Source organism: Eutrigla gurnardus (assembly GCF_963514095.1).
Source record: "Eutrigla gurnardus genome assembly, chromosome: 2".
Lineage (NCBI taxonomy): Eukaryota > Metazoa > Chordata > Actinopteri > Perciformes > Triglidae > Eutrigla > Eutrigla gurnardus.
The window spans coordinates 26,645,278-26,672,139 of record NC_139916.1 but is presented as its reverse complement, the minus strand read 5'-3'; the positions used below and the strand labels follow the sequence as shown (position 1 = coordinate 26,672,139).

The window sequence follows — 26,862 nt, the reverse complement described above, 5'->3', positions numbered from 1 at the left end:
GGTAGACTTTGGTGTTCAAGCTGCGCTGTTTTGCTTCTGCTGTCAATTCCATGTAACGGAGCTTTTTACACTCAGAGGTTACTTTAACAGAATCCTCCCATGGGACTGTGAGATCTACCGCAGTCCTCAGTGAATGAGTACCAGGTCTGGACTAAGGTTTATGGGAGCTATCTCAGTTGGAACAATGAGTCGCTGGTTAATTTCAATGTCTCCCAATCCCAGGCCCTGCTTAGGTCTCATGCCTTCTTTTCCCAAAGTTGTCTCCACACCTTCCCACCGCATCAATTGCAAAGAGTTTGGCAAGAGAGACAGCGTTTTCGCTTCTTGCAGTCTCCTCCTGTGGACACACCTCCTCGACCACCAACTTTCTGCATTCTGAAGTTGTGGTCTGGCACCAAGTCGGATCGTTTTCTCCAACGCCAAAGCCTCCTTTTCTCTCCTGGACATGTCCCACAATGTCTTTGTGCCCCACAGCTAATGTGCCTTGCTGTACTGCATCAGACAGAGTGTCCATTGCCACCCAGATAGCAGTGGTGGCGTCACATTGCTGATGGTCTGGTCTTTGGAGTCCTTAAAAATCATCTGGAATTGCGCTTCTGAGCACTTGTATTCCTCCATTAGTCCTGTAAGAGGTAGTTCAAGGACATAGAGGCTAATGTTGCTTAAATATCATTGGGAAAACCGCATTTGAAGCCATGGCTCGCTCCAACTTCTCCGCAGGTGTTATTGGGACCTTATATACATTGAGTGGCCATATTATCCTGGGGAGCATTCCAAACTGTAGGCGCCATACTTTAAGTTTCCCAGGCAGCAGGGCCTTTTCTATGTTCTTCAGACCACTGACGGATGCCCAGCCTTGTTTTGCTCACCTCTAACCACCCATTTAGAGGCCCCGATGGCCATTGTGAAAGCCAGGGGTGATATTGTGCAGCCTGCTTTGATGCCTACCTCCAAGCACTGCAATGCTGTTGTCAAGTTGTGAGGCATCTGTAGTTGACCAAGGTAGTGATTATGCTGATTTGTTTTTTCTTCTTTCCTCTTTAGTTAAAGCTGCAGTCGGCAAGTCTGGCAGATGGAGTTGACTCAATCAAATTTGGAATGTTTCCAACACTCACGCCCCTCCCCCTCTACCATCAAGCTCCTCCGCTCCCTCCCATCGAGTGCTCGTCAGTGTGCGTGCACCAGACTCCTGTGAACGCACCCGTGTTTTCTCTCATCGATAAACGGCATGGAGTACACGCTACACAGAGGTAGGCTGGCTAACTTACTCATAGATAGCAACTGCTAACATCATTAAGCGTACATGCCTAGCTTGAGGCGTGTGCCTGTGATATTGTAACATGCGTGAGGGGGGAGGTGGGACCTGTGGCATGTGCACAAACTGTGAACTGCGCTGAGTGGACAGGATGATACGGGTGCGGTGGATTTTTGCAAAACAAACAACAAGATCTAGGTGCACATAGAGGTTTTTTCCAAAACTGGATGATCTCAAGACTTCCACATGGTTGGGCCTCACTGACTTTACCTGACTCTATTTGAAGTAGTCAACATACTGCCTACACATTGATTCATGTTTTTATTATGTAATGTAATATTAAGATTTGGAGAGTCACAACACTTCTAATAGTTTTGTACTTTTAGTGAGATTTAAAATGCAAGTATTTTACTTAGTAGATTTTTTACATAGTTGTATCGGTGCAGTTAGTAATGGAAGATGTGAATACTTGTAGTCATAAAGTAGTTTGGTCTGATGTTGGTCTGATGACGTGAAGGCCTGGCTCTCAGTCTCGGCTCTGATTCATCCCAAAGGTATTCTATCGGGTTGATGACAGAACTCTGTGCAGCCAGTCAAGTTCATCCACACCAAACCCATCACCCCCCCTCCAAGTACCGAGACAAGACAAGACAAGTACCGTTCTCCTGGCAACCGCCAAACCCAGACTCGTCCATCAGATTGCCAGATGGAGAAGCGTGATTCGTCACTCCAGAGAACGCGTCTCCACTGCTCTAGAGTCCAGTGGCGGCGTGCTTTACACCACTGCATGCAATGCTTTGCATTGCACTTGCTGATGTAAGGCTTGGATGCAGCTGATCGCCATGGAAACCCATTCCATGAAGCTCTCTACACTGTTCTTGAGCTGATCTGAAGGCCAGAGTTTGGAGGTCTGTAGCGATTGACTCTGCAGAAAGTTGCTGACCTCTGCGCACTATGCGCCTCAACATCTGCTCACCCAGCATCATTTTACGTGCGCTACAACTTCGTGGCTGAGTTGCTGTTGTTCCCAATCGCTTTGTTATAATACCACCAACAGTTGACTGTGGAATATTTAGTGGAAATTTCACGCCTGGACTTGTTGCACAGGTGACATCCTATATATATATATATATATTGTGGCGCCCTCGGGGTTACGAGAAGGCGCTACGTGACCAATTTCAGGGAAAAGAGGGCTGTCCACACCAAATTCACAATTAATGTTCTTTATTAAAGACTGTTGCAGGGAAGCTGTCGATGCCGCGGAGTGCGGGGCTGGCTTGAGGGGGCTGAGGCTGAGGCGACGTCGTTGGGCGAGAGCGGGGTTCGGTACACGGGGACGGGCAGTCATACGGTCCGGGGCTCGGCGGGAGAGGCGGCGGTCAGGCAGGCGGGGGTCGAAGTAGAGGCGGGTAGTCAGACGGTCCGGGGGTCGATCAGGCTCTCCTACAGAAGCGGGTCATACACAGGGCTTTTAGTTTTCTCTCTCTCTCTCTCTCTCATCATCTCCTTACTCTCCACACGAACGTGTTCTCCGTTGTCTCCTTTTATCCCCTCCTGTCATCTTGCGCTGATTTCCTCCAAGCCGTGTTCCTCCACGCCGGTGATTCTGATGGGCAATCGGAACTCCATATATGGCACGCCGTCCGTTCCCTGCGTGGTGCCTTGGAGGGATAGAGTGCTGTGGCAACATGTAGAGTGCTGGTACATACACGTTATTTATATGCTTCCCGGTTCCCTCCTCCTTACCTCTGTCCCGCGGGCGCCACAATATATATATATATATATATATATATATATATATATATATATATATATATATATATATATACACACACACACAGTCTGCATGCATATTCAGACTATTCATTTGTATGCATATTCATCTTTATGTGTTGAAACCAAGTTATATGCTGTGTCACTGAACTGCATATCAGTCTAATGACCATGTGTTGTGTGTTAGAACAACACAATTATCAGCATATTGAAGGGTGGCAGCACACAGTGAGGGAGTGAGTGAGGAAATAAGTGAGTAAGTGAGTGAGTGAGTGAGTGAGTGAGTGAGTGTGTGTGTGTGTGTGTGTGTGTGTGTCAGTTAGACTGCTGGGTCACCACTTCTTCCACGACAAACATCTCAATCATCTCACCACAATCAGAACCAGATGGGCTAAGTCAACAGTGTGTGTGTATGTGTGTGTGTGTGTGTGTGTGTGCAGATAAAAGATTTTAAGGCTATAAGGTAGTGTGGACTCTGTACTTCGATGTAATTGTGTGTGTGTTCTACCCAAAGGTTCAATCTATGTACAGGATGTTCATTTTTACGTACCATTGCCACTCAAGCTACCTAGCTAACTAGCAAACTTGTAAGACATCTTTTTTCAGAGGACAAGATACCTACGAAACTAGCTACCTAGCTTACTATCTAACTAAATACCTAGCTAACTAGCAAACTTGCCAGACACGTGTCTCTGGAGAAGGACAAGATACAGAGGAAACTAGATACCTAGCTTACTAGCTAACTAGATACGTAGCAAACATGCAAACTTGCCAGACACCGATCTCTGGAGGACAAGATATCTAGGAAACTAGCCACCTAGCTAACTAGATACCTAGCTAACTAGCAAACTTGCTTGACATATGTCTGGGTAAGGAAAGAGATACCTAGCTAACAAGATAAGTAGCTACCGAGAAAACTGTCCAGACATCGTCTTCAGAACTGCATCCGTTGTCTTCCCGGTGAGTGGCAACAACACTTCACGGCCCCACTGACGATCGTTTCTCCATAAAAACAAACAACTGTCTCCATTTTCTTTTGCAATGGCCAAACACTGAAAACAGTTCAATGTCCATTCTACTCCTGTTCTGGTTGAAACTTCCTTTCAAAGATATTATAATGTTGTGTTTAAGTTTACAGTGAAGGGGGTCCAATAAGGGACAACTATCCTTCCAGGTAATCAAATATGTAGTTGTTTTAGCAAGATTTTCCACAGTTGTATAACTTAATAACAAAGTAAGGATAGCCAATTTGTTCATATAAAGACAATGAGGAGACTCAAAAAAATTACTTCCTTCTGTTATCAGTTTCACTCAGGACAAAACAAATATTGTCCAGTAATACAACAACTAAATGTTTTCTTTAATAATACAGGCATTTATTTAATTATTTATTTTACAGAATCCATTTTACGAGTCAGACGGATCTATGTAAAGACGCAGCAGTAATGACGGATCAGGGCCGTTTACCCCTCTGGTCAGGTAAAATGTATGAATATGTCCAGTAGGAGGTTAATGCTCTCATGTAAAGAAAGAAAAAGGACCCAGTGAAAGAATGCAAACTGAGAAATTGTTTGATTGGATTACAAATTCAGCTCTGATTATATCTGAGCAGAGGCAGTGACGGCTGCAGGATAATATCAGACGGTCTGTAATATTACCTGTGTGTCCTGTGACAATAAATAAAGTATGACTGTTTGAACAGATGGTGCTGGATGAATGCCACTCGATGATGGAGGCTTTGATAGACAGCGAGGTGGATTAAACAAGACGTGGAGACCAGAAACAGACGGCGATGGCAACAGAAAGAGAGAATCTGGAGAATAGAAAAAAGCTTTCCCTGCTGTTTCCTCATCTGTTTCATGATTTTTTCATCTATAAGAAAATAATTATGTGACTTAATATAAAAGACCCAAATTAAAATTTTGAGTCGTATCTGAGTGCTTAAGTTTATAAAATGTCATTTCTGGCCGACTTGAACATTCAGTTAACACTTAAAGAGAAGAATTATTATTACCACTGACACATCAGTGTCAAGTTAAGCAGCTGAAATTAAAAATTATTTTTAGATCACATCCCAGGTTATATCAGCATATCAAGTTTCTTCGGTTTGTATCAAAATCCAAAATATGATGACAGAGAAGGTTGTGAGCTAATGTTTTTAACCATCAAATCAAATTTCTCCCAACGTAATATCCTCCCTCTCTATCCTGTTTCAGCATATTACTATAAACTGTATAAAAGAAGTGGATGTAGTCATCATGACATCCCCCATTTGTTTGTGGACTACTGTGGTTTTAAATTGTCGAGTTAGGCATTTTGGATTTAGACCTTATGCATTGGTAGCATGCTAGCAAAGTAGCAAGAACACGGTAGCGACCTGTCAATCACAAGGTGGTCCCTGCCCTAAAGCATACCCCATTGAGAACATAAGCTCATGTTTACAATGTTAACTGTTTAAGGCACTGCAGCATGGGCTTCACTTTTCAGGACCGTAGGTTGCCAGTGCCAGCTCATCAGCATAAGTCAGATCGATAGTCTGGAAATTATGTTTCAGCTGCACTTTCATATGTCAAACACTGTCCAACAGTCTTCTTTGTATGTAAGAGGGCAAATATGCAAATATCTGATTACATTGCAGTTCTGACTACCTTCTGTCCCCAAGAGACAAACGTTTCTCCCTTTTGTCTGATAAAAAGGCAATGTTTGAGCCTGGCCTCACGCCACAACTTTGTGTATCTACACTAGTGTCTATGTAAGAATCAGACAGAAGACTGAGAAAAGAGATTTTCCAGGAAGCGTGTGGTTGTGGTCATTTGGCACTGGGCCACCAGTCACTGGGAATCTCTCCCTCTTTTACTCCACCCTCCATCCCCCACTCCCACCTCCTTTCATCTGTTATTAATCCAATATCTCACCACCATCTCCTCCTCCGACTCCTCCATCAGTCCGTCCTCCCTTTGCCCTTAGCTTCTCAACCTCTATGGCAACTGAAATCTCCCACAATGCCAACTCACAGCTGTAGAATGACGAATTACTCTTTAAACTGGGATTTGAAAACAAAATGAACACACACACACACTGAGGAGGAGAGGGGACTTCTTCATTAAGCTGATAACAGTCCGTCTGCTCCGCTAACTGATTTGCTGGCCTTTTGAACACAAGATAAATCTCACTCACAGTCTCTCTCTCTGTGTTTCCTCCTCTGAGCTATTTGTCTTCTGATATGTCGTGTCTCAACGTCTGGCCCGAGCCCCAGAAACGGCTCCTAGAGATGCTGAAGAGGGTCTGATGTTTAAGGATGTATCCGGACTCGGCAGGTCAAATTTAGTCAAAGTAGGAATCTGAGTTTTCTGCCGGACTCATTTGAGTTTGTTGCTATAGACTAATCTTAGTTTGTTGCTCAACGAATCTGAGTTTGTTATTTGACTAATCTGAGGCCGTTGCTGGAATAATCTAATGTTAACTCCACAGTTCTTCTTGTGTGTCTCCGAAATGTCTTTATGCAGGACGACCTACCTGATGTTTTGACTACCAATGCAGTTAGCTACTAAGGTGACTTTAACACTTAGCTGTAAAGCTGACCTTGAATTATGAAGCTAACTTTGTTAGCAGCTTCACACCAAAATCCAGATGGATCCAGATCCAGTAAGGGTGCTGCTCTGCAGTTTGTGTTCATCAGATCCACCCGTCGCTCCTCCACAGTCCAAATATGGTCACTTCCTTCACCGATTGCAAACATTCCAAGATGGCGACGGCCAAAATGCTTCAAAACTGTCGTCCACAAACCAATGACCATGTCCACTTCTTATCTACATTCTATGGCTGAATGACGGATCAATTAGTCAGATGAAGAACAAATAAAACCATCAACTAAGATCCGAATTATAGAAATTTTGAGTCTCAGAATTCAGCAATGAAATCACAAGATCTTGTTCTCATTCAGGGCTTGATGTTATGTGGAAGAATTGTTTCACTCTAAAACATGTTGACAGTAATCCACATTCTGCAGAGCAGTGCGATTGTATGTTCAATACATGTTTAATGTTGATGCGATGGCCACTGTGTGTTATAAAATTGAGTTGATCTGCTCTGGATGTAAAACAGAAACAATTTATTTTTGTTCCTCGCATGATAGATCAGGTGAGGCTGCCACGGTTTAGATTGTAGGGCAGATAGAAACCTTCTTTATCTATCACCGTCATGCTCACGGGGTTGTCTGTCTTACTAATTGGTTGCTGAACAGAAGGTGGGTCCTATCTGATCGTAGTCTTTTAGAGGGACGAAGTGGAAGAAGTTTCTGTCTGCATTTCTATGACAACCTACATGAACTTATGTATAGAAAAAGAGAAGTCTCACAGACGTAGCACCGATGCACAAACAAATGATTTACCAACAGATCAACATAAAATGGTAAATAGCCTCATTTATATAGCGCTTTTTATCCAAAGCGATTTACAGTAATGACTGACATTCACCCATTCATTCACACATTCACACACCGACGGCAGAGTCAACCAGGCAGGGCGACGGCCAGCTCGTCAGGAGCAATTAGGTGAGGTGTTTTGCTCAGGGACACCAGGCACTCAGCTAGGAGGAGCTGGGGATCGAGCCGGGGATCGAACCGGCAATCTTGCGGTTGCCAATCTTGCGGTTGCCAGCCAACCCGCTCTACCTCCTGAGCTAACCCCCCCTTAACATGAAAGTCTCGATGTCCTCAATCCTGCTGCATTACATAAGAAGAAGAGGTTGAGGCTGCACAGTCATCTGAAAGGCCTACATATCATTATCAGGGGACAGACATTATATCTCAAGTGGATTTGGAATCAACAGAGACCATTTATTTCTATTCTGAGCTGAGCGCTGCACGATTTCAGCTCTTCAACCAAACGATTGTCCTCGCCCAGATGTTTCTTCGCACATGAAATCTGATGATCCCACAAGGACCGTCAGTTGCAATAAAACAACCAACATACAAACAAGCAATACAACATGAGCTGTAACAATCCCAACAATAAATTACACATAACAAAAATATAAAAACAGATTACACATAACAGATTGCCCACACCCCATAACAAAAACACCATGAAACTATTGCACAAACTACAGCTTTAAGCAGCATTGTGTAAAAGTTTGATGGAGGTAGGAATAAATGAGTTTTTGAAAATGGTTGAGTGTTCAAAAGCTCATATTCTATGTGGAGGATATGTGATGGGTCACACTTTTGGTAATATATTTCAGACCTTGAAAAGATACACAATGTATTACCCCTGTCTTATAGGTTGAGTAGTTGATTCTATTCAGAAACACTTTCTGTTATATAACCTCCTCGTAACATACCGATAGCTGTGAATAAATTAAATGCTGTTACATAAAAAAAAAGTCATCTGTGTCCCCGGCAGGACTGTAAAAACCCTGTCCAATCAAGTCTGGCCAGAGAAAATAATTGGATGTTCTGCCTGTCTGTCAATGCTTATTTCCTGATTGCGCCCACTCCGCCTAGCTTGAGCACTCGTTTGGCGTTCTGGAGGAGCGGCTGTGAACAGAGGTCTGAACAAAGGGGGCGGGACTTTTTGAGTTTTGAGCTATTTTTTTGGTTTTGTTGTAATATGTAATGGAATGAAGTCAACCAAATAAACACACTTGTTTGAAAAAAAAAGAAGAGAAAAAAAGAGGGAAATGTATTTTTGTGTTTTGGGGGAAGTGACCCTGTAATCGTACAGAGAACAGCAACAGAGAGGCTGAACATCACTTGATAGTGACTCTAATGTCTAGACAACACTTTCATTTATACAGTGCCATAAGCAAATCAACAAACAAAGCATCCTGCAATATGCAAAACATGTCAGCAACGTCTGTCCAGACGAGCTGTAAACACTCCCTGTCGTTGTTTGTTCACATGGAGAAACTGAGTGAAACGCTCTCCATCCTTAACTTGTAATTACATGGAGGTGCAGGGTTAGCGCTACATCTGATTGTGCCAGCGGATTCCAGCAGATTAATTATATGTGTTATCATAAAGTTGGGATTGAGCCTGAAGTGGATTTTCTGTTTTCTTAGCAATTCAGATGGTGCTGGCTTCCCCCAAACTGTGCCTGAGTGCTTTGACCCGGCAGCTCAGAGGGAAGGAGCAGCGGCGGGCCAAAAGGAGAGATTCCTCTCTCAGGCTCACATAAACAAACAGAATGTACTCAAAGTACTCACCAGTAAGAAGTAATGCCACCTCAGGAAAAGTCTGATTAACTGGAAGATACTCAAGTCCAAACAGCTGCCCATCTAAATGCGGACGCTTCATTATCTAATGTTATTTCACAAATTAAAAGATGATTTTGTTTGAGGTGACATCATCTGTATCACCTGTTGTACACATCCTGGCATTAAACGCTTCTTTTACAGTAACATTAAACAATCTCAGGCCAATACAACATGATTATCCATCCATCCATCCATTGTCTACCGCTTATCCTGTATTTAGGGTCACGGGGGGGCTGGAGCCGATCCCAGCTGTCATTGGGCGAAGGCAGGGTACACCCTGGACAGGTCGCCAGTCTATCACAGGGCTACAACATGATTATTAGCAACATAAATCTACAGGAACCGAAACCGCACGGTTATTTAAAGTCTCATGCTCCCCCCCCCCCCCCACGACCACCGAGCTCCTTCCCCTCGACTTCGTGCCCTTTTCAAATCCCTTAGATCACGCCACCTTTAAAACGCGGTCCGATGTTGACTCTGGTTTTATCACGGGCACCGTCGCAATCTTTCTTTTTTTCCTTCTTTTGTGTTTTATTTTCCTCTGTTGTTTTGGACCTCTTTGTTTCAGTTTTTAACCGAGGAATTGGAAGCTTGTTCCTACTTCCCTCCGCCTCCCCTCTGTGATAGTGGTACGACACGAGGGGGGAGGGCCTTCATGTGTGCACGAACACAGCCCTGCGTGCTGATAGGACAGGATGATTCGGGCTCTGTCGTTTTTTTGCAAAACAAACAACGGGCTCTAGGTGCACGTAGAGGTGCCTTTTTTTTCTAAAACCGGATGATTTATGTTGTTCTATCGGAGCATAGTGTCGGCTTCAGTGAATATGATCAAAAACATGTTGCCGACTGGGACATTAAAAATAACTTTGTAGTAAACAAGAACACAGTCTGTTCAGTCCTGCACCACTAATATGATGACTGCAGCTCATGAGTAATAAGTGATGATGAGAAAAAGATAAAAAGTTCACAATAACATCATTTTAACTGTAACAACATTTAACATTTATAATGCAGAGGGGAACAGGTCAACCTTCTTGGATTTTCATCGAAAGAGGCTAAGTCCCTCCCCTTCCTGTGTTCAACACATGACCTTATTTCAGAACAAACATGTAAGGCAAGAGCTGTTTGAATTGTGCCATAAATTACACATATGATTTGTAAATTTTAGAAGATAATTTTATAAGTCAATGTGTAATCTTTTCACAGCTGCAACTGTTGAAGTATAGGACAGTGAAAAATACATAATTATAAAGACAACAGACCCAACAGTGAGGTAGAGGTGTCTCTCTCTGTGTGTTGGGTACCAGGATGTAACGTTACTATAACAACAGGTCTCTCTGTGTGTTGGGTACCAGGATGTAACGTTACTATAACAACAGGTCTCTCTGTGTGTTCGGTACCAGAATGTAATGTTACTATAACAACAGGTCTCTCTGTGTGTTCGGTACCAGGATGTAACGTTACTCACATTGTGACTGTTAGAGTCCGACAGGAAGTTAGCATCTCCTGGTTCCCTCCACAAACAGCCAATGGGATTCCTCTATTGGATTTTGGATTATTGCAGAAAATAACCTCTGTGGCAAACAAGCTTTCATGATACTTAAATATTTTGTTCAACAAGAACAACTTCAACAACATCTTCACAAATGAAGATTACTTTTATAATTTTTGAATGCAATCGTCAGACGTAAAAAAAATATATAATACAGTACAGTGTTTATAGTTATGTTTGTGCAATAAACCTTTTCAGATTCTGTTTCTGGTCCAGGCCACATAGCAAACATCTAGATGGATAACTGAATATATGACTCAAAGTGTGTGTGTGGAGTCAGTGCAGGAACAAACACACAGCCCTGTCTAACTGCTGATTAAACAATGATTAGATTCACACATGTTGACGCCTGTTACTGGAAGTAAACAGTCTCCACTTCAACAATCACTAGCTACAGTTCTGTTTAATATATGAAATACCGAGATCCAAACTGAACAAACTAGAACAATGTGACTAAAGTTTATTTACACGTGGCCGAGTGTGTGAGATCTTATTCACTGTTCTGCACTTCGTCATCTCCACTTAACATTTTCTTTGGATCAGTGAGGTGAAGACATTCTGAGAGCAGTGAATGTTTATCACAAGACCTCCTGAGAAAAATGAGTAATGGTATCATCATGATTCTCTGGTGTGTGTGTGTGCGTGTGTCTGTGTGTGTGTGTGTTATGTGTGTGTACAATGTATTCAAACTGCAGGCAACATGGAGGTGGATGGTTCACACACATGTAGCTGCATCAGACAGATGTTGAGTCCTGGTTTTCATTATTCTATGGGATGTCCATACATCTTCACAACCATTCACACACACACACGCATGCACGCACACACACACACACACACACACACACACACACACACACACACACACACACTTTCATTAATTCAATATTTTAACGATACAATGTGCCCACATCAATTTTATCATGATATGTGAAAATCTGTACTTAAGTATAACAAGCACAAACTGACAAATATTGTTTCTTGTTTATGGCCTTAAGACTCACTTAATAAATGATGTAAGATGTAAGATGTAATTCTACAAATGTGACTTTAGGCTAGAACAAAAATGGCAAAGTAATAGTAGAGCTCCGGAGCATTAAACTCGCTCTACGTTCCCTATAGCGTCACTCTATAACGTGTCTGTGATGCTCGTTATGCATACTGTCTTTTCCAAAAATAAACTTCCATCTTAACAGGAAGTCAGGTAAGAAAACAATTTAGTTGGATTAGGAGTGTGGACGATTCACGATGCATTCAGACTATCGACACTAACAATTCTATAACTGACGTGAAAAAATGTCAACGTTTTCTTTTAGTTTGACACTAGCAGCTAAAGTGATGTGTTTGTTGAAGTTGTAGTCACTTCAGCATCGGCTTCATTCTTTTAGAACAAGGGCTTGACGCCTGATTTATATATATATATATATATATATATATATATATATATATATATATATATATATATATATACATACAATACAATAGACTTATAGACTTCTGTAGTTTTAACTCTTTATGCAGCACCTCTGCAGTAATCTCCCTCTGCAGTAATCTCCCAGAGGAACATTTTTTGTTCAGGTTTTATCTTTTCTTACACCATCATCTACTGTTTACATAATTGGCCTTAATGAAAGCTGAATAAAAGCAGAGCGTCGCCATGCAGCACGTAGCACTAAGTGGACTGAAGTCATGGCAGCAGCCAAATCACCAGATGACAGAATGAATAATTATTACAAACACAAAGGGCACGTACTGTATTACTCCGAGAACACAAACACTCGGCAAAGACGTCAGTGAAGAAATATCAGGATCCATCTGTGTGTGTTGGATTTGTGCTCTACTACGAGTCCTGATTGATTCTCACTCACTTAAACACGTAGTAGGCCTGCGGCATCAAATAAAATTACTTTCTCACTCATTAAATAACTCGGCTGTTTGACTTGGCAGCAGTTTGGAATTAAAGTGAACAATTTAAATCAGCAAAAATGACTGAGAGAACCTCATTTAAGGTCCTAAAACAATTAGAACAGTTAGAGGAGGGGGAACCAAACTATGAGCAGCACATAAAAAGCATGCTGGTCATGAAAGGATAGGTTCACAATGTTTCAGGTCTGTCTATTCATATGAACCTTGAAACAGGTTTGTATTAATTCCTCCTGTTAAATGTCCTTAATGAGGGACAAAACCCTCCTGTTTTAAGAGAGTAAATCATATAATTGTCCTTTAAAAGGTACAAACTCAAAACTTGCACTTCAAGTGAAGACCATATAGAGAGGTGAAATCTGCCAAGAGACGACGGCAAGGAACAAATCAGTGTTTTTGTATTATTTTGTTGTTGTTGTTTTTAGGGGAGGGGGGTGCTTTTTCCAGATAGGATAGCTTCAGAGTGAAAGAGGGAGAGAGATGGGGATGACACACAGACAGGGCCGCTAGTCGGATTCAAACCGGGGACTTGGCCTCGGTACGTCCCAGAAATGAATCATTGTTTGATCCCGTTTGAATCCTATCATGAATCACACATTTCATATATTGAAGTTTGCTGTCATAGCAACATCTTTTAAAAAGTGCTTTTTCAGGTTTTTGATGTGAGAAGCGCCCCCTAGTGGACACTTTTCTGCCAGAAAAAGACGTGGGCACATACTGTAGCACTTAACTCAGCTCCCCTGTTTTTCGGGGCGTAAACATGCAGATAATGAACCCTCAGTAACATCTGGGCCCAAAGTATTTCAAATAATTTTAGAAAACATGTAAACAAAGGAAAAAATATAAATTATCTATCTATCTTCCTGTTCCTAATCACACAGAGCTAAAAGTGTGATGCTCCGTCGATCCATCTGTTTACAGTTTTCCTCTCTCAGGAAACACACATACAGTATACTGTTCATGGCCACACAATGCTATTTTATAAAGCAACACACACACACACACACACACACACACACTCTGTCTCTGAGGCCAGTGATGCTGGGAAAGTTGCTGACTGTTGGTTTGTTTCTGTTCCAGCTGTTCTGCTGACAGCAGCGTTTCTCTGGGAAAAGTCACTGACAAATGAAGCCCGTAGATATGAAAGTCTGAAGGGAATCAGCTGATCAGGGCGGGACTGTGTGTTTGTGTGTGTGTGTGTGTGTGTCATACAGCTAATTATTATATACTCTGTACTCACAATATGTTTGTATCAGAGAGAGACTGCATAAGTGTTATACTTTGTTTTTTATATGCATGGAATCATAGACTCTTAATGAACAGTTCAGCTGATTAGAAGTGTGTGAGTGTGTGTGTGTGTGTGTGTGTGTGTGTGTGTGTGTGTGTGTGTGTGTGTGTGTGTGTGTGTGTGTGTGTGTGAGAAAGTGTGTTTATGTAACATATCTCAGTATCTGGGTTTACTCAAGTGCTATTAATAACAGGTCTCAATGAATTTGGAAAAATCAATGAGATGAAAAGCAGCTGCAGGGAAATTTTCAGAAATGATAGTATGGATTTGTTCATGAACTCAATAAGTGAACTCAACACACACACACACACTCAGAGTTCACTGTTAGTGAGTGCTTCTTGGCTGGGGGTCAAACTCAAACTACAATGTGTTAAATTGAATTCAACTGTGTTTCTCTGCTCAACAATTTCAACTGGACGGTGGCGGAGAGAAGGAGAGAGAGAGTGTGTGTGTGTGTGTTTGTGTAAAATATACCTGTAACAATTCCCACTTTCGTATGGTTGTGGGAACGTACAGATGAATGACAGAAGGCATGTGCACAGTATTATGAGGTTGTGTGTTTATTGTTTCTTCCATCTATGCATTCATTTTGACAACCCTACATTTTTCATATATTTCTTTTCTAACTGCTGTTTTGTCATGAATACTTTCCAAACACAACAAGAATATTACATCCTGAAAAAGAGAGAAAATGTTCATAACATTAATTAGTAACATTACTTTTCCTGAGCTTTCACACCGCAGTCTGAACCCACACAGCAAACTTTTATACTCCTTTCATCCTTTTTTTAGTGAGATGAAGCTAAAAACATATGAACTAATACTTATGAGGAACTTCCTGCAGTTAAGAACATGTGTATGATTGTTAATAACAATATAAATAAGTATAAATCTACTTCTATGTGTGTCTCATGTTTCCTCTCTCCTCCACCTCCATTTATCTCAGTCAGCTTTATCTCTTCAGCTTCTTTGTTCTTCACTGTAGAAATTTACGAGTTAACGGTGACTCGTCTGAAGTGTTGAACTACGACTTCCTCTCTGATCCCGGCACGTACTCCGTCTTCTCTGTATCCTTTTACCTTTTTCTTTTAGACTCCGTTCACCTCCTGTCCTGTTTTATCTCATACAAACTAACTGATATCCTAAAAACAATCCACACTACGATACCTGATGACAACATGGATCTTTTAGCAGAAACTCTTTCTTCAAACTCCTCTTTTTACACTCTACACATGTTCTTATTGGTGTAGAGAAGATGGACCGAAATGTCTGAAAAAGGCCATCAATCACCAATAAAATAAAAGTTGGAAAATTCATCAAAGTTCGAGGTATAGAACATGAAAACATGTGTGATGACTTTAAACCTTGGAACAAAAATCATCCTCAAATGTTGGTACACGGAGGCCACATGTTGACGACATCTAGCTTTTATAATTTTCACATTAAAAGACAATGTGAAAATGATTGATCTTACATTTCATAAGTTTTGTTTCCTTCAAAATGAAGAATTGTTATATTTGGAAAAAGAAATGAAAGACATTTAGGTGGTTTAGCTGCTGTAGGTTTGAGGTTCAATCTTTCTTCTTATTCAGAAAGAAATATCTCCATTTTTTTAAAGATTGAAAATGTGTTTTATCAGCAAAGAAACACAGAAAACAAGCAACAACTGCAACATATTTGTTTTTATTCCAGCTTGTTTTCAACTGTCAAATGAAGGTAAGAATGCCAAATACATAATCTTACCCCTCTGAGAACCACGGGATTGCCGACATAATGCAGGCTCAATCTTGCTGGTGAACTTACTGGTATCATATCAAACTAGAAATCGAATAAAGCTCCAAATTAAGGCTACATTTTGTGAAAACTGACATTTTCAAAGGAGTCCCTCGACCTCTGACTTCAAGATATGTCAATGAATGTGGGTCCAGTGAGTAAAGTGGGCATGTCTATAAAACGGAGAGTGGGAATGAGTAGTATGCAGCATTTTGTCACAGTCTAAAATAGTGTATTTGAACATTTGTGCAGACTGGTGTCCAATCTTGAGTTGAATCTCCCTCTCTCTATCTTTCTCTCTCTTGCCTCCCCCTGTGCTTTCTGGTCTAGCAGGTCTCCCTGGACCGTGGTGGAACCTGATCCGGACTGCACCTGATTGAGATTTCTGCCTAAACATCCGCAGGACAGTCAGAGGATGGATGGTTTTAGTAGATATATTGATAACCCCCGGGTTTGTGAACAGAAGAGCTCGCCATCCAATCAAGGTAAATCAGATTCTTGCAGAAATCTCAAAAAGTCAAAAGTTTTAAACACCAAATCACCGCCTGTCTTCTTCTAAGGTCTTGGTGTCTTAATGTGGTATTTAGGAGGGATTTATGATACTTTTTCTTAATTCTTGAGTGGTAAAGACTTTTTAAATTTAGCACCAAATCTGTGTAATCAATGAAAACAACCCCAAAATTGCTCCACGAACTTGGAGCATGAGGATGTCCATCATATACTTCAATCATAATGTTCTAAGCCCTTTACACTTTCACTATTTATTTCTGAACTAACTAATTAATCAATTCTGATTCGTGACCAGAACAATTGTTCAGGTTCCCAGCTTTCAGATGAAGAACACTACTTCAATGTGGGGTCTACCGTTGACCAGATATCTCTCCCTTTGACCCCCCCTTTAATAAGGAGCACCTATTTACTAAAGAGGTGCCTTGAGTACTTGTACTCCAAGTGGATTGGAGATATTCTGTGTTTGAAGTGTGTCTCCAGCAGCCACTCAGATCCACAGAGTTGATAAGCGTCCAGTTATCAGCCAACCAGGCTCCCATTAAAGAGAAACTCTTTTTTTGCTTTTCCTCTTTACAGCAGTTAAATCATCCAGGAACCAGCTCTGAAATGAGCCACATGTGGTCTGAGACCAGCTGCTGCCTGATAACATGACAGCAGATGAACACAGATTCACATGTAGAGGATGTAGTCTGTAGTCCCAGACCAGTTACAGGACTGGACGCTAATGTCTTCTGGTAACTGGTAACCTGACTTATAGCACGTTAGGAGATAAAGTGTTTACAGTGGTACTGAACGGCCACACAAGAAGACGAGGTGAAACCAAGGTGTTCCTGGAAGACATTCATGGTTTTACCATAGAAGAAAAGATGTCCTCAGCATTTTGACCGTCTACATCTTGGATTTTGGCAACCAGTGAAGGAAGTGACCATATTTGGACTGTGGAGGAGTGACAGGAGGATCTCATGAACACAAGCAGCAACTTTACTGGAGCTGGTTCCATATGGATTCTGGTGTGAAGCTGTAAACAAATTTAGCTTCTTAATTCAAGGTCAGCTAATTACATTGGTAGTGTGGTAGCAGCCTCTCAATCACAAAGTAGCCCCGACCTAAAGCATCCCTTGCATTATGATCTGTTTGACTCTAAATGGATAATTTACCAAATGAACATCATGCTGGATTGAAGAAGACTTGAAACTAGAGATTAAGACCATAAACTAAATAAATATAAATGTTTACTGAGATAATACAGCGGTGTAATGGTTGGCAATGCTGACTAATATACAGACTAATTATTGCCCATTTCTAAAAATGGCTGCCAATGGCAACCTGTGTAGCATTGCACATTTAAGACTGGAACAAAATAATAATAATAATAATGTGATTGAAAGTGAAAAACAAGTAAATGTGTGATTTATTTCAGCATGTGTGTCTGTCTCATTCATACAGAAACACACTCTCTGCCACTCATGACCACAGATACTTCCCCCATGATTCAACTTCCTGCATTCCTACCACTTCTATTTCTACTTTTATAGCTTCCTCTTCATTTTATAGATCTTCTGTTATTATGTTATACAACTCAGTGTCTTTCTAATCCTATGTTCACCTCATAAAAGCAAATAAAACACAACCACGAACAAGAGAAAAACAGAAATGATTGAATGACGTCTTGTGTTTTTTCTCTGGTTTATGTTACATATGGGAAACACAGTAAAGCTGCAGTGTGTAACAGAAGCACAGGAGACTCTGGTCTTTACATTATCAGATCATAAACCACCAGCTCCTCAGTCAAACCCTTTATGAGACGGTTTAAAACGGCACAATGAATACAAAATCAAACATTCTCAACAGAGAAAGAGACAAACCGCTACAATGTGACTCAGACCTCAGGAGAAGTGAATGTTGTGAACATCACAAGTAATTAAAAAAACAAGCTTGTTTAAAACACAACCGCAGCTTTTAAACAGAAGATCTTATGTTTTCTAAAAAAAAAAAAAAATACTAAAAACCCTAAAATGAGGCTGCACTTATGTGGATTTCTGAAAATATTTTGTTGAATTTTTTTAGGCTGAAGTCACTGATTGTTGATATGTCATGAAGCTTCAAATGCCGATACCGAGTGCTTAATAATACCATAACCGCTCTAACAATAACTTTGAAGACATTCAATATTGTGTTTTCCTGATACAAACAGCAGAATTTGCAGTAGGCATATTAAAAATTTACTGTTTATCCTTGCTGTTGGTTTAGCTTCATACTGCAGCTGCTGATGAATGAAGATTTAACATGTTTATTAATCAGGTTATTGTTGCAGCTTATTAGGCTTCATGGTGGGAGGTTAACGTCACGTTTATTGTTCCATTTTAGTTTTTACTACTTGAACTTCCCATTCTGAAAACGCGTTGAAAAAATAAATGCGTTAATGGTCCGTGTAAATTTTGACAGCCCTACATGAAACTATTCAATTTAAATTCAGTCTTGGTGGTTTTTATGCTTTTTTAAGGGTGTATTTCAAGCCAGTTTGCAGCTGCATTGTGGGAAGTTGTGTTTAGACTGGCGGAGGCAGATGATGGCTGTCATTAGGCTGTAATTAGTGCCGTCAGTGGGGTCTCTGCTCACAGCTCTTTGTTGTGTGAATGGAAAGTGTTTCTCTCGACTCACGTCAAGCTGCATCTGCAAATACTCTCAGGAGGGTCTGTTTTTATAGAGGCTAAGTCCCGCCCCTTCCTGTGTCCCCCATGGCACATTATTTCGGAAAAGATTTACAGTACGGTAGACAAATCATATTTGATCCTGTTTGAATTGTGCCATGATGTACACTTTTGATGTTTGTCAATCTAAAAGAGAACTGTTCAAGTCCAGAAAGTCTCAGTTTGTGGTCGTATCATCTAGTTCAGTGTGAAACCGCTCAGTGAACTCCATCTCTGCTCTCACACAACACACGTCACCAACACGTTAGATATTTTCTTGCAAATCTGTTTCCCACAAAAATATGTTCCCACAAAACTAAACTTCACTCTCAGTTACGTTTCCAGAACTGTCGCCGTTTTAAACACGCGATTAGCAAACAAAACAACACACACTACTAAAGTACATATTCCGCAAAACTTGGTTAGGTTGAGTAAACAACATCCTGGTCTTGATTAAAATGACTATGAACCAACACAACTAATTGGACACTAACCAGTCTCAAAGTCCTGTGTTTGTTGACCCGTTTGGAGCGAATCTTATCATAAACTTGACTTCATTATATTTTTAAACTTGTATCAATATTCAATATTCTCTTCTGGGATGTCAGTGCTGATCTTCTGTTATAAATCTGTTAATCATTTTGCCAACAGTAGTTAAATTATAATCATAAACATGCGTGCAACTCACAATGAGGCACATATGAAATCATTTCAATGTATGACCGTGTTTCCAGACTATTCTGAGCTCAGTTGACATTTGACATCCAACTGTGAGTTTATTTCTTGCTCATAAATCTTATTTTACACGACGGTACATCTTAAAAGTATTGTAGTGTTCCGTGTCGCCTCTCTCTCTCTGTAAATTCCCATCAGATTGTTGCTGCAGTGTTTCTCTCAGCAGGTTATCCTGTAAATAACCTCGGAGCACATCAAAGCGTCGTGTGGTAGCAGCGGCTGATAGCTGATCTGACCACAGCGGTTTTCCTGTCTCGGCCTCAGTCTCAGGTCCATTTGAAGTCAGTCATTTGGCAGAAATCTAAACAAGCCCCCTGTTAACTAGCTCACTGTTTAAAGAGGAAGAGTGACGGAAACTTTTCACTTTGAACTGGACTTACTGTCGCTGCTGCAGAGACACATTCATGTTGATGTTAAAGCTCAAGAAGACGTCATGAACGTTCAAGAACAGAAGAGATTAGATCTTCAAACACAACGTATTAATGATCCAAAGTCCTGGATGCTAATAAACACAATATTTTTCAATTATTTTCATTAGACATGCATGTTCACTAGAGAATGAATCCTGCTGACTTTGCTGATCATCTGACTTTCTCTAGCGCCACCACAAGGTTAACCTTTTTTTTGTTTTTTTTATCTCAACGGCAATAAGACTGATGGTAATGAAATGTGGTTCATCCTTCATGTTCCCCTCAAGATGAACTGGCATAACTTTGTTGGTCGTCTGACTTTTCATGTAGCGCATCATCAGGTCAACATGCTAATGTGTCCAAAAGCTTTAGTTTATGACCAAATAGCTGCAGTCCTCAGACGGACTCTTTGTTTACTGAACATTAGCTACCGTTAACATGCTAACATGCTAAGCTACAATTGTGAATGTGGTTAACCTGTTATTATTATGATTATGATGATTATGATATTAGCATATCAGCATTGTCCTTAAGGGCTATTATTTTTTATTATTTTTCATATATTTTAATATATTTAGTTTAGTAATTTATCGAGATATTCTACAGATTATTCCATCGATTAATCAGATAACAAAGTTGTAAAGTGTCTTTAAGTATCCCAAAAAGTTTTATATAAACCCTATGAATCATTATTATAATTCAAAAATAATTTTATTTTGGAGCAATAGTAAATATACAAAAGAGAAAATAAAGTGGAACAACTTTATTGTGGAACAAACTATTGGTTTCCCTTTTAGATAAATACATTTGTATTGCTTAAATAGCATACTTATTATATAGATATTATTATCTGTCAAGAGTCAATCTATTAAGTGCATTTCAGTCTTCGTCTCGTTTAGTCCCAGCTTTAAACATTGGATTTAAACTGTCAGTGGCATCTAAACGTCTGGTTGTTACATGTTTGGTCATCAGAATCTATTTTCCAACAGACTCAAGTTCTACAGAACTCAGACAGGTGTTTCAGTTGAACCAGTGACCGTGTTAACTGGTGACTTTCAACTCGTAATAACTTCAGTAAATGGTGAGCGTAGATAATAAACGCATATTCATTTAAAATAGATTTTTTTTTAGGTTAGGTTTTAACGAGGACACCTACATGTTCTGTTGGTGTTTTGAACAGCTGCCAGTACCAGATGTGCTCGGCCTCAGTGCAGAGCAGACGAGTGTGCTAAAAGCTAGCGTGGCTAAATCTAGCACATGTACCTGACGCTCCCAGTTGCATGCTACTGACGACTGTTTGGGTTTTTCAGATCACAGCTGTTCGGTTCACATCGTCTGTGCCGTCCAAAAACAACGAAGTGAGACAACATTGGAAACGCCACACTAGCTGCTCCGTCACCAACGGTAAAGCTTTAACATGTGATTTGTGACTTCCTGAGCTGTGAGAGAGAACACTGGCCACCAGTGACCGCATGAGAAACGCAAATATTGAGAAGAACTTGAACAAGCGGAGTGTGTAGTCTTGACTGCAGCCCGTCTGGAGACACGAGGCAGCTGTGGTTGTGGCCTGAATCTCTGCTCCTCTGTTGTCAATTAGAAACTTGTGTTGTGTCTATAAGGAAAGATTTCAAATGTTATTTCCAGAAAGCCTGCGCATGCATTTAGCTTTGGTATTTGACAAAAACATGACTTCATTAAATTAATTAATCTACATTAATCTATAGATAGTAAATCAGCAATAAGAAACAAATTCATAATTTTAGTAACGTAATTCTCAAATGTGAGGATTTGTACTGTTGACTATGTCACTTTGGAGTCAGGGAAAGCATTTTACACAGTTTTCTGACTCTTTATACACAAACAAATTCAGGTTAATGGAGAAAATAAACTGCAGAGACACTGAAAATGAAAATAATCATTAGTTGAAGCTCTATAACAAATAGAATGCATATGCAATTTTAATGAACAGCTAATTATATTGATTGTTTTTTAACTGCTTATTGATTGTGATGAATTTATTCTCGTAATTCTGTTTTTAACAGTGGTTTTATTTTAATCCCAGACTTCTACCAGGTTAAAAGCAGGAGAAGAAGAAAATATTTTTCATTTCATCAGACCAGAATATCTTTCCACCAAAATGAGGAATTTATGAGGAATTAAATTTATAAAAACACCTTAAACTCTGGATAACGTTCAGCAGCGAGGAGACAGAAAAGACAAGGGAAGTGAGAGGAGACACAGTTATCTTTTATCTGAATTGAATTAAATATAAATGAGAGGACGGTGACAAACGTGAGTCAGACAGCGATTAGATACTGAAGGTGAGAGGTGAAAGGTCATCTCTCCTGTCGGGTCCTGCAACCCTCAGATTTGGACTTGAACTACTTCTCCTCTGAGGCCCAAACTGTTCAAATTGATTGTTATTTCTTTAGGTTGCTGAGCTGAAGAGTTTGATCCTGAAAGCAGCATTTAAAGCAAAATATCAATCACACTTCCCTGTGACCCTGAATACAGGATAAGCGGTAGACAATGGATGGATGGATGAATCAATCACACTTGCTGGCCAGGAACGAGACGATATGACGAGATGATCTGGAACCTGAGGATTAAATCACCTTTCCACACCTCTGGTTTTATGAATGCGATGAGTGGTGGGTTTTGCTTGGTAAGAATGTGTAAACCATTTTAGTACTTTGTTCTGTTGTTTGTAGCGTCATTAAAGGCAGAGTAGGTCATTCTATTCAGAAACACTTTCTGTTGTATTACTTGAAATCCTCATTACATACAGATAGCCATCAATGCATTAAATGCACTGACAGAAATAAATAAATAAATAAAAGAACAGAGGTCTCAACGAAGGGGGTGGGACTTTTTCGGTTCTGTGATGCGTTCAAAGTCAAAATCTCTGTGTTTTTTCCAAATAACCTTCTCAACCTTTAATGGTCATGTTTACATGATACCAATCAATAAATTCCTCATTTAAATGTTTTAAATTGTACACTATTAAACATATTAACAACTTTTTTAGTTTTTGATTCAACATTTCAACAAATGAGCAGCCATCTTCATGCTTGTTCAGGTCAACTTTAAATCAACTGGAGGACTTCATTTCCTACTTAAGTTACTGTGAACACTGCTTACTCACATTAACTCACATATTCTCAGGATGCCACCCTGCTTTTATTTGTTACTTGTTTTACATGAACTGTGTAAAGGCCATGATGGATTCACCCAACATTAGAAAGCTAAATAAATCTGCTCTTAACTCAGCATTCCTTCTGGAGGAATTATGATTCATATAAAACAGAAGCATTATTCATGCTGCACCGTTTAAATGACTCTAATGATGATGAATGGAGACTCCACGCTCACATTCTTTTCAACAATGTTTTCTTTCACTAATCCGATTACATGGATCAACATCACCTGTTTTACTCAAAACACTTCAATCAGCAGGAGTCTGACTGAAGTTTTAACTAATCAGGAGCTGACAGAGGAATTAAACAACTGCAACACCCAGGAAGACGCTGTGTGGTCCCTAAATATATATATATATAAATAAATGAATGGGCAACTGGAACAGAAAAATGGGCTACAGGAACACAACATACATGGACTTGGGAAGAGAATGTGGAACTGTTGGAATGCTACCATAAGATCAAGCCCACTGAGAAGGGATATGAGGAGATGGGACCAATGGATGCTTCGAAACCCAACATCTAAGCTAACCAAGAAACAACTACTAGCTCAGCGTTCCAATATCCATAAATGGTAATCGGCTCTATCACAACAAGAGATTGACGAGGTACAGCAACAATGCTACGGAAGGGGGAGACAGGACGACAGGTCAGCGATGTCATCATTACCAGCTGACCTGAGATTGAAGATCAGAAGCAAGCTGGATACCTGGAACCCCCATGGTTGATGATTACCACGACTAAGTGACAAAGTACCCTTTCAAAGTCTGCTAGAAGATGCAAATGTAATACTACATACTATCCCTGAAAGCTCCTCCCGAAGTCCAGCACTCTGAGATTGTACACTAAGCAGAAGAAGGGAGGCCGAGGGCTAGTGAGTGTCAAAGCCGCTATCCGGGATGAAACAACCAAGATCCAGGAGTTCATCAGGAAGATGTGACACCAACTGACAACCTGATAAGTGGATATCTCAGACAGCAGAAACCTGAGGAGGAGGATGAACAGGAGGAACCATCACTGACCAGCCCCTGCATGCACCACCAACAGATAGGAGAAGTGGCTGATGTGGAAAAATCAGATCAGTGGCGAGAGAAGGCTAGTCTGAAGGACAGCACAGAGGCACTAATCATGGCAGCACAAGAACAGGCGCTGAGCACAAGGTCAATAGAGGCTGGGGTCTACCACACCAAACAGAATCCCAGGTGCAGGCCGGGGTCTACCACACCAAACAGAACACAAAGGGCTGAAAGAGGATCTAGACAAGATGTGGAGAGTAAAGGCATCAGTGGTACCGGTGGTAATCAAAGCACTCTGGGCTGCAAGCCTCAAACTGGGACAGTGGCTCCAGCAGAGTCCAGGATCAACATCCGAGCTCACAGTCTAAATACTGAAGAACCCTTCCAGGCCTCTGGTAGAGGACCCGGGCTTGAAGGAGGAAACACAAGACCGCCCATGAGTTGTGAGTGGGGAATTTATACATAAAATTCACAATAGAAAGAATGTACTACAAACAAATACACTATGTAAAATAAACTACAACAACTACATTGTACAGTGTGCTACTACAACAATGTCAAATGTACATACATTCTAGCAGAACATGACTATACAGCAGAGAGTTCTAACAGAGCTGAAGAAAAAGATTAGCAGATAAAAAGTTGAATCTGAGACAAGAGAGAGAATGAAAATCCATCCTACTGTCAGCAACAGTTTAGGAGAATGAGAGTAAGAACGGTGGAATGAGGTTTCTCATTGGCTCTCAGTAGCGAGCAGCCCCAGCTCTGATGATGAATGAAATATAGTTGGTTAGGACAACAGGAGGGAAAGCGCTCACTGCTTTCCTCCTGATCGAAACCAGCTGCCATTCATTCAGTCATAACCCCAAACTTTGATCTCTGTCCTGCAGAAAACCACGCTTGTTGCAATCTAAAATAACAACTTACACACTGCGTACACAGCAGCTGAAATTACATTTCCGGTGAAGGAATCCTGAGTCACACGTTTGTTTTTTGGGTTTAACTGTCCAGTATGGAGCTCAACATGTATGTTGTATCAATGCATCCAACAATCTATAATGACTGTGTTTTACTTTGATTTCACCTTATACGAAAGCTACTAAACTTTACCTTTTTGCTCCGACAGAAATTGGTGAAAAGTACCAAAGCATTCATGACTTCTTTCATCTGCCCTCTTTCCTCATGGAAAGCTCAGGTGACAAAATACATGTTAGTCAACCTACTTGTCTTTCCTGCATATTAGTCAAAGATCTCCAAACAAGAAGACGAATAGAAGAAGACTCTTACCTTCTGCAGCCACTGTGTGTTGTTCTCCATCGTGCTCTCCAGGACCTGCAGTTTCTGCGCCGACCATTCGCCATCAACTGGCGGCGAGTCTCTCTGCACGACACTCGCCCCGCCACGAGACACACCATATTCAGTCTGTGGTGGCAATCCTCCGCCCTGGCATCCCTCCAGCTCCGGCAGGATGAAGGTGTAGCTGCACTGGCCATGTTGGATGTGATGAAGCTTCCTTCTCTTCTCTGCACCTCCTGCTCCACCTCCTCTTCGTCTCCCAGCTCCTCCTCCTCGTTCTGGGCCCGCAACACCGGCTGCATCGGTGGCGATCAGCAAGGTCCAAAGCAGCAGAAGCACCAGCAACCCACTGCTGAGATTTAAACCTGTCATGACGCTCTCTCCAGCCGTGTTAACGCGTTTCGTCTGAAGAGGGTCAAGAGAAACTCGTTGATGCTTTGACCCCAAATCACTTTATGAAAACATCTGCAGCTACCAGTCAGTCCACCAGGTCTAATCCTGCACCTTTAGCTTTAGTCTTTTTAAAAAGCAGAAACAGAAAGCAACACCTGTCCTTTCACATCAGGTGCATTGGTCAATAAGTCGGGTTCATCTTCTTTTCTTCCTCCTCCTTTGGTGGTCACTTTCGTCTGGTTGATGAAGATTTATCAGGATGGTTTGACTCTGTGCAGCTCTTTCATGATTTTCTACAAGTTTCCAGCATGGATGGAGAGAAGCTAAAAGATGAAGACAGAGTTTGTGATTAAAGCTGTGGATTAGTGAATGTCCAAACTGAATGGGAGAATGAAAAAGATGAAAACATCCTTCTCTGGTGGCTCCAGATTCAGAAGTGGCCGAAGAGAAAGATTTCTGCCCCCTTCTTATCTGGGGCTGGCTGAGAAAAGGAGGAACAAGCGAAGGAGGAGGAGGAGGAGGAGGAGGGACAGGAGACCTGAGGGAGGTCTATTAAAAGTACCCTCTCTATTTGTTGGCTGAGAGGAATAGAAAGGAGGGTGAAAAAAGCAATGGGGAGACAGAAAAAGAGGAAGATTAAGGGGAAAATTAAAGATGGAGAGATGAGAGAAAGAGACAGACAGTGAAAGAATCTAAACTAGGTGGTTTAGTCGCTGCTGTAATCTTCAATCCTAACTGAGTGTTCAGTCCTGAAGTAAATTCTGATGCCATGTATGGTCATTCATACTGAGTCAGC

General features: G+C 41.0%; 1 protein-coding gene across 1 annotated transcript in view; it reads right to left on the bottom strand.

Moving 5' to 3' along the window:
- Positions 1–26,489, bottom strand: part of angpt4 (angiopoietin 4) — a 49,851-nt gene extending 23,362 nt beyond the window's left edge. The window contains exon 1 of the mRNA XM_084024081.1: positions 25,665–26,489. Within this exon, the coding sequence (XP_083880207.1) occupies positions 25,665–26,045 (381 nt within the window). The 5' untranslated portion in view covers positions 26,046–26,489. The remainder of the gene's footprint in view (positions 1–25,664) is intronic.
- Between the last annotated feature and the right edge of the window lie 373 nt (positions 26,490–26,862).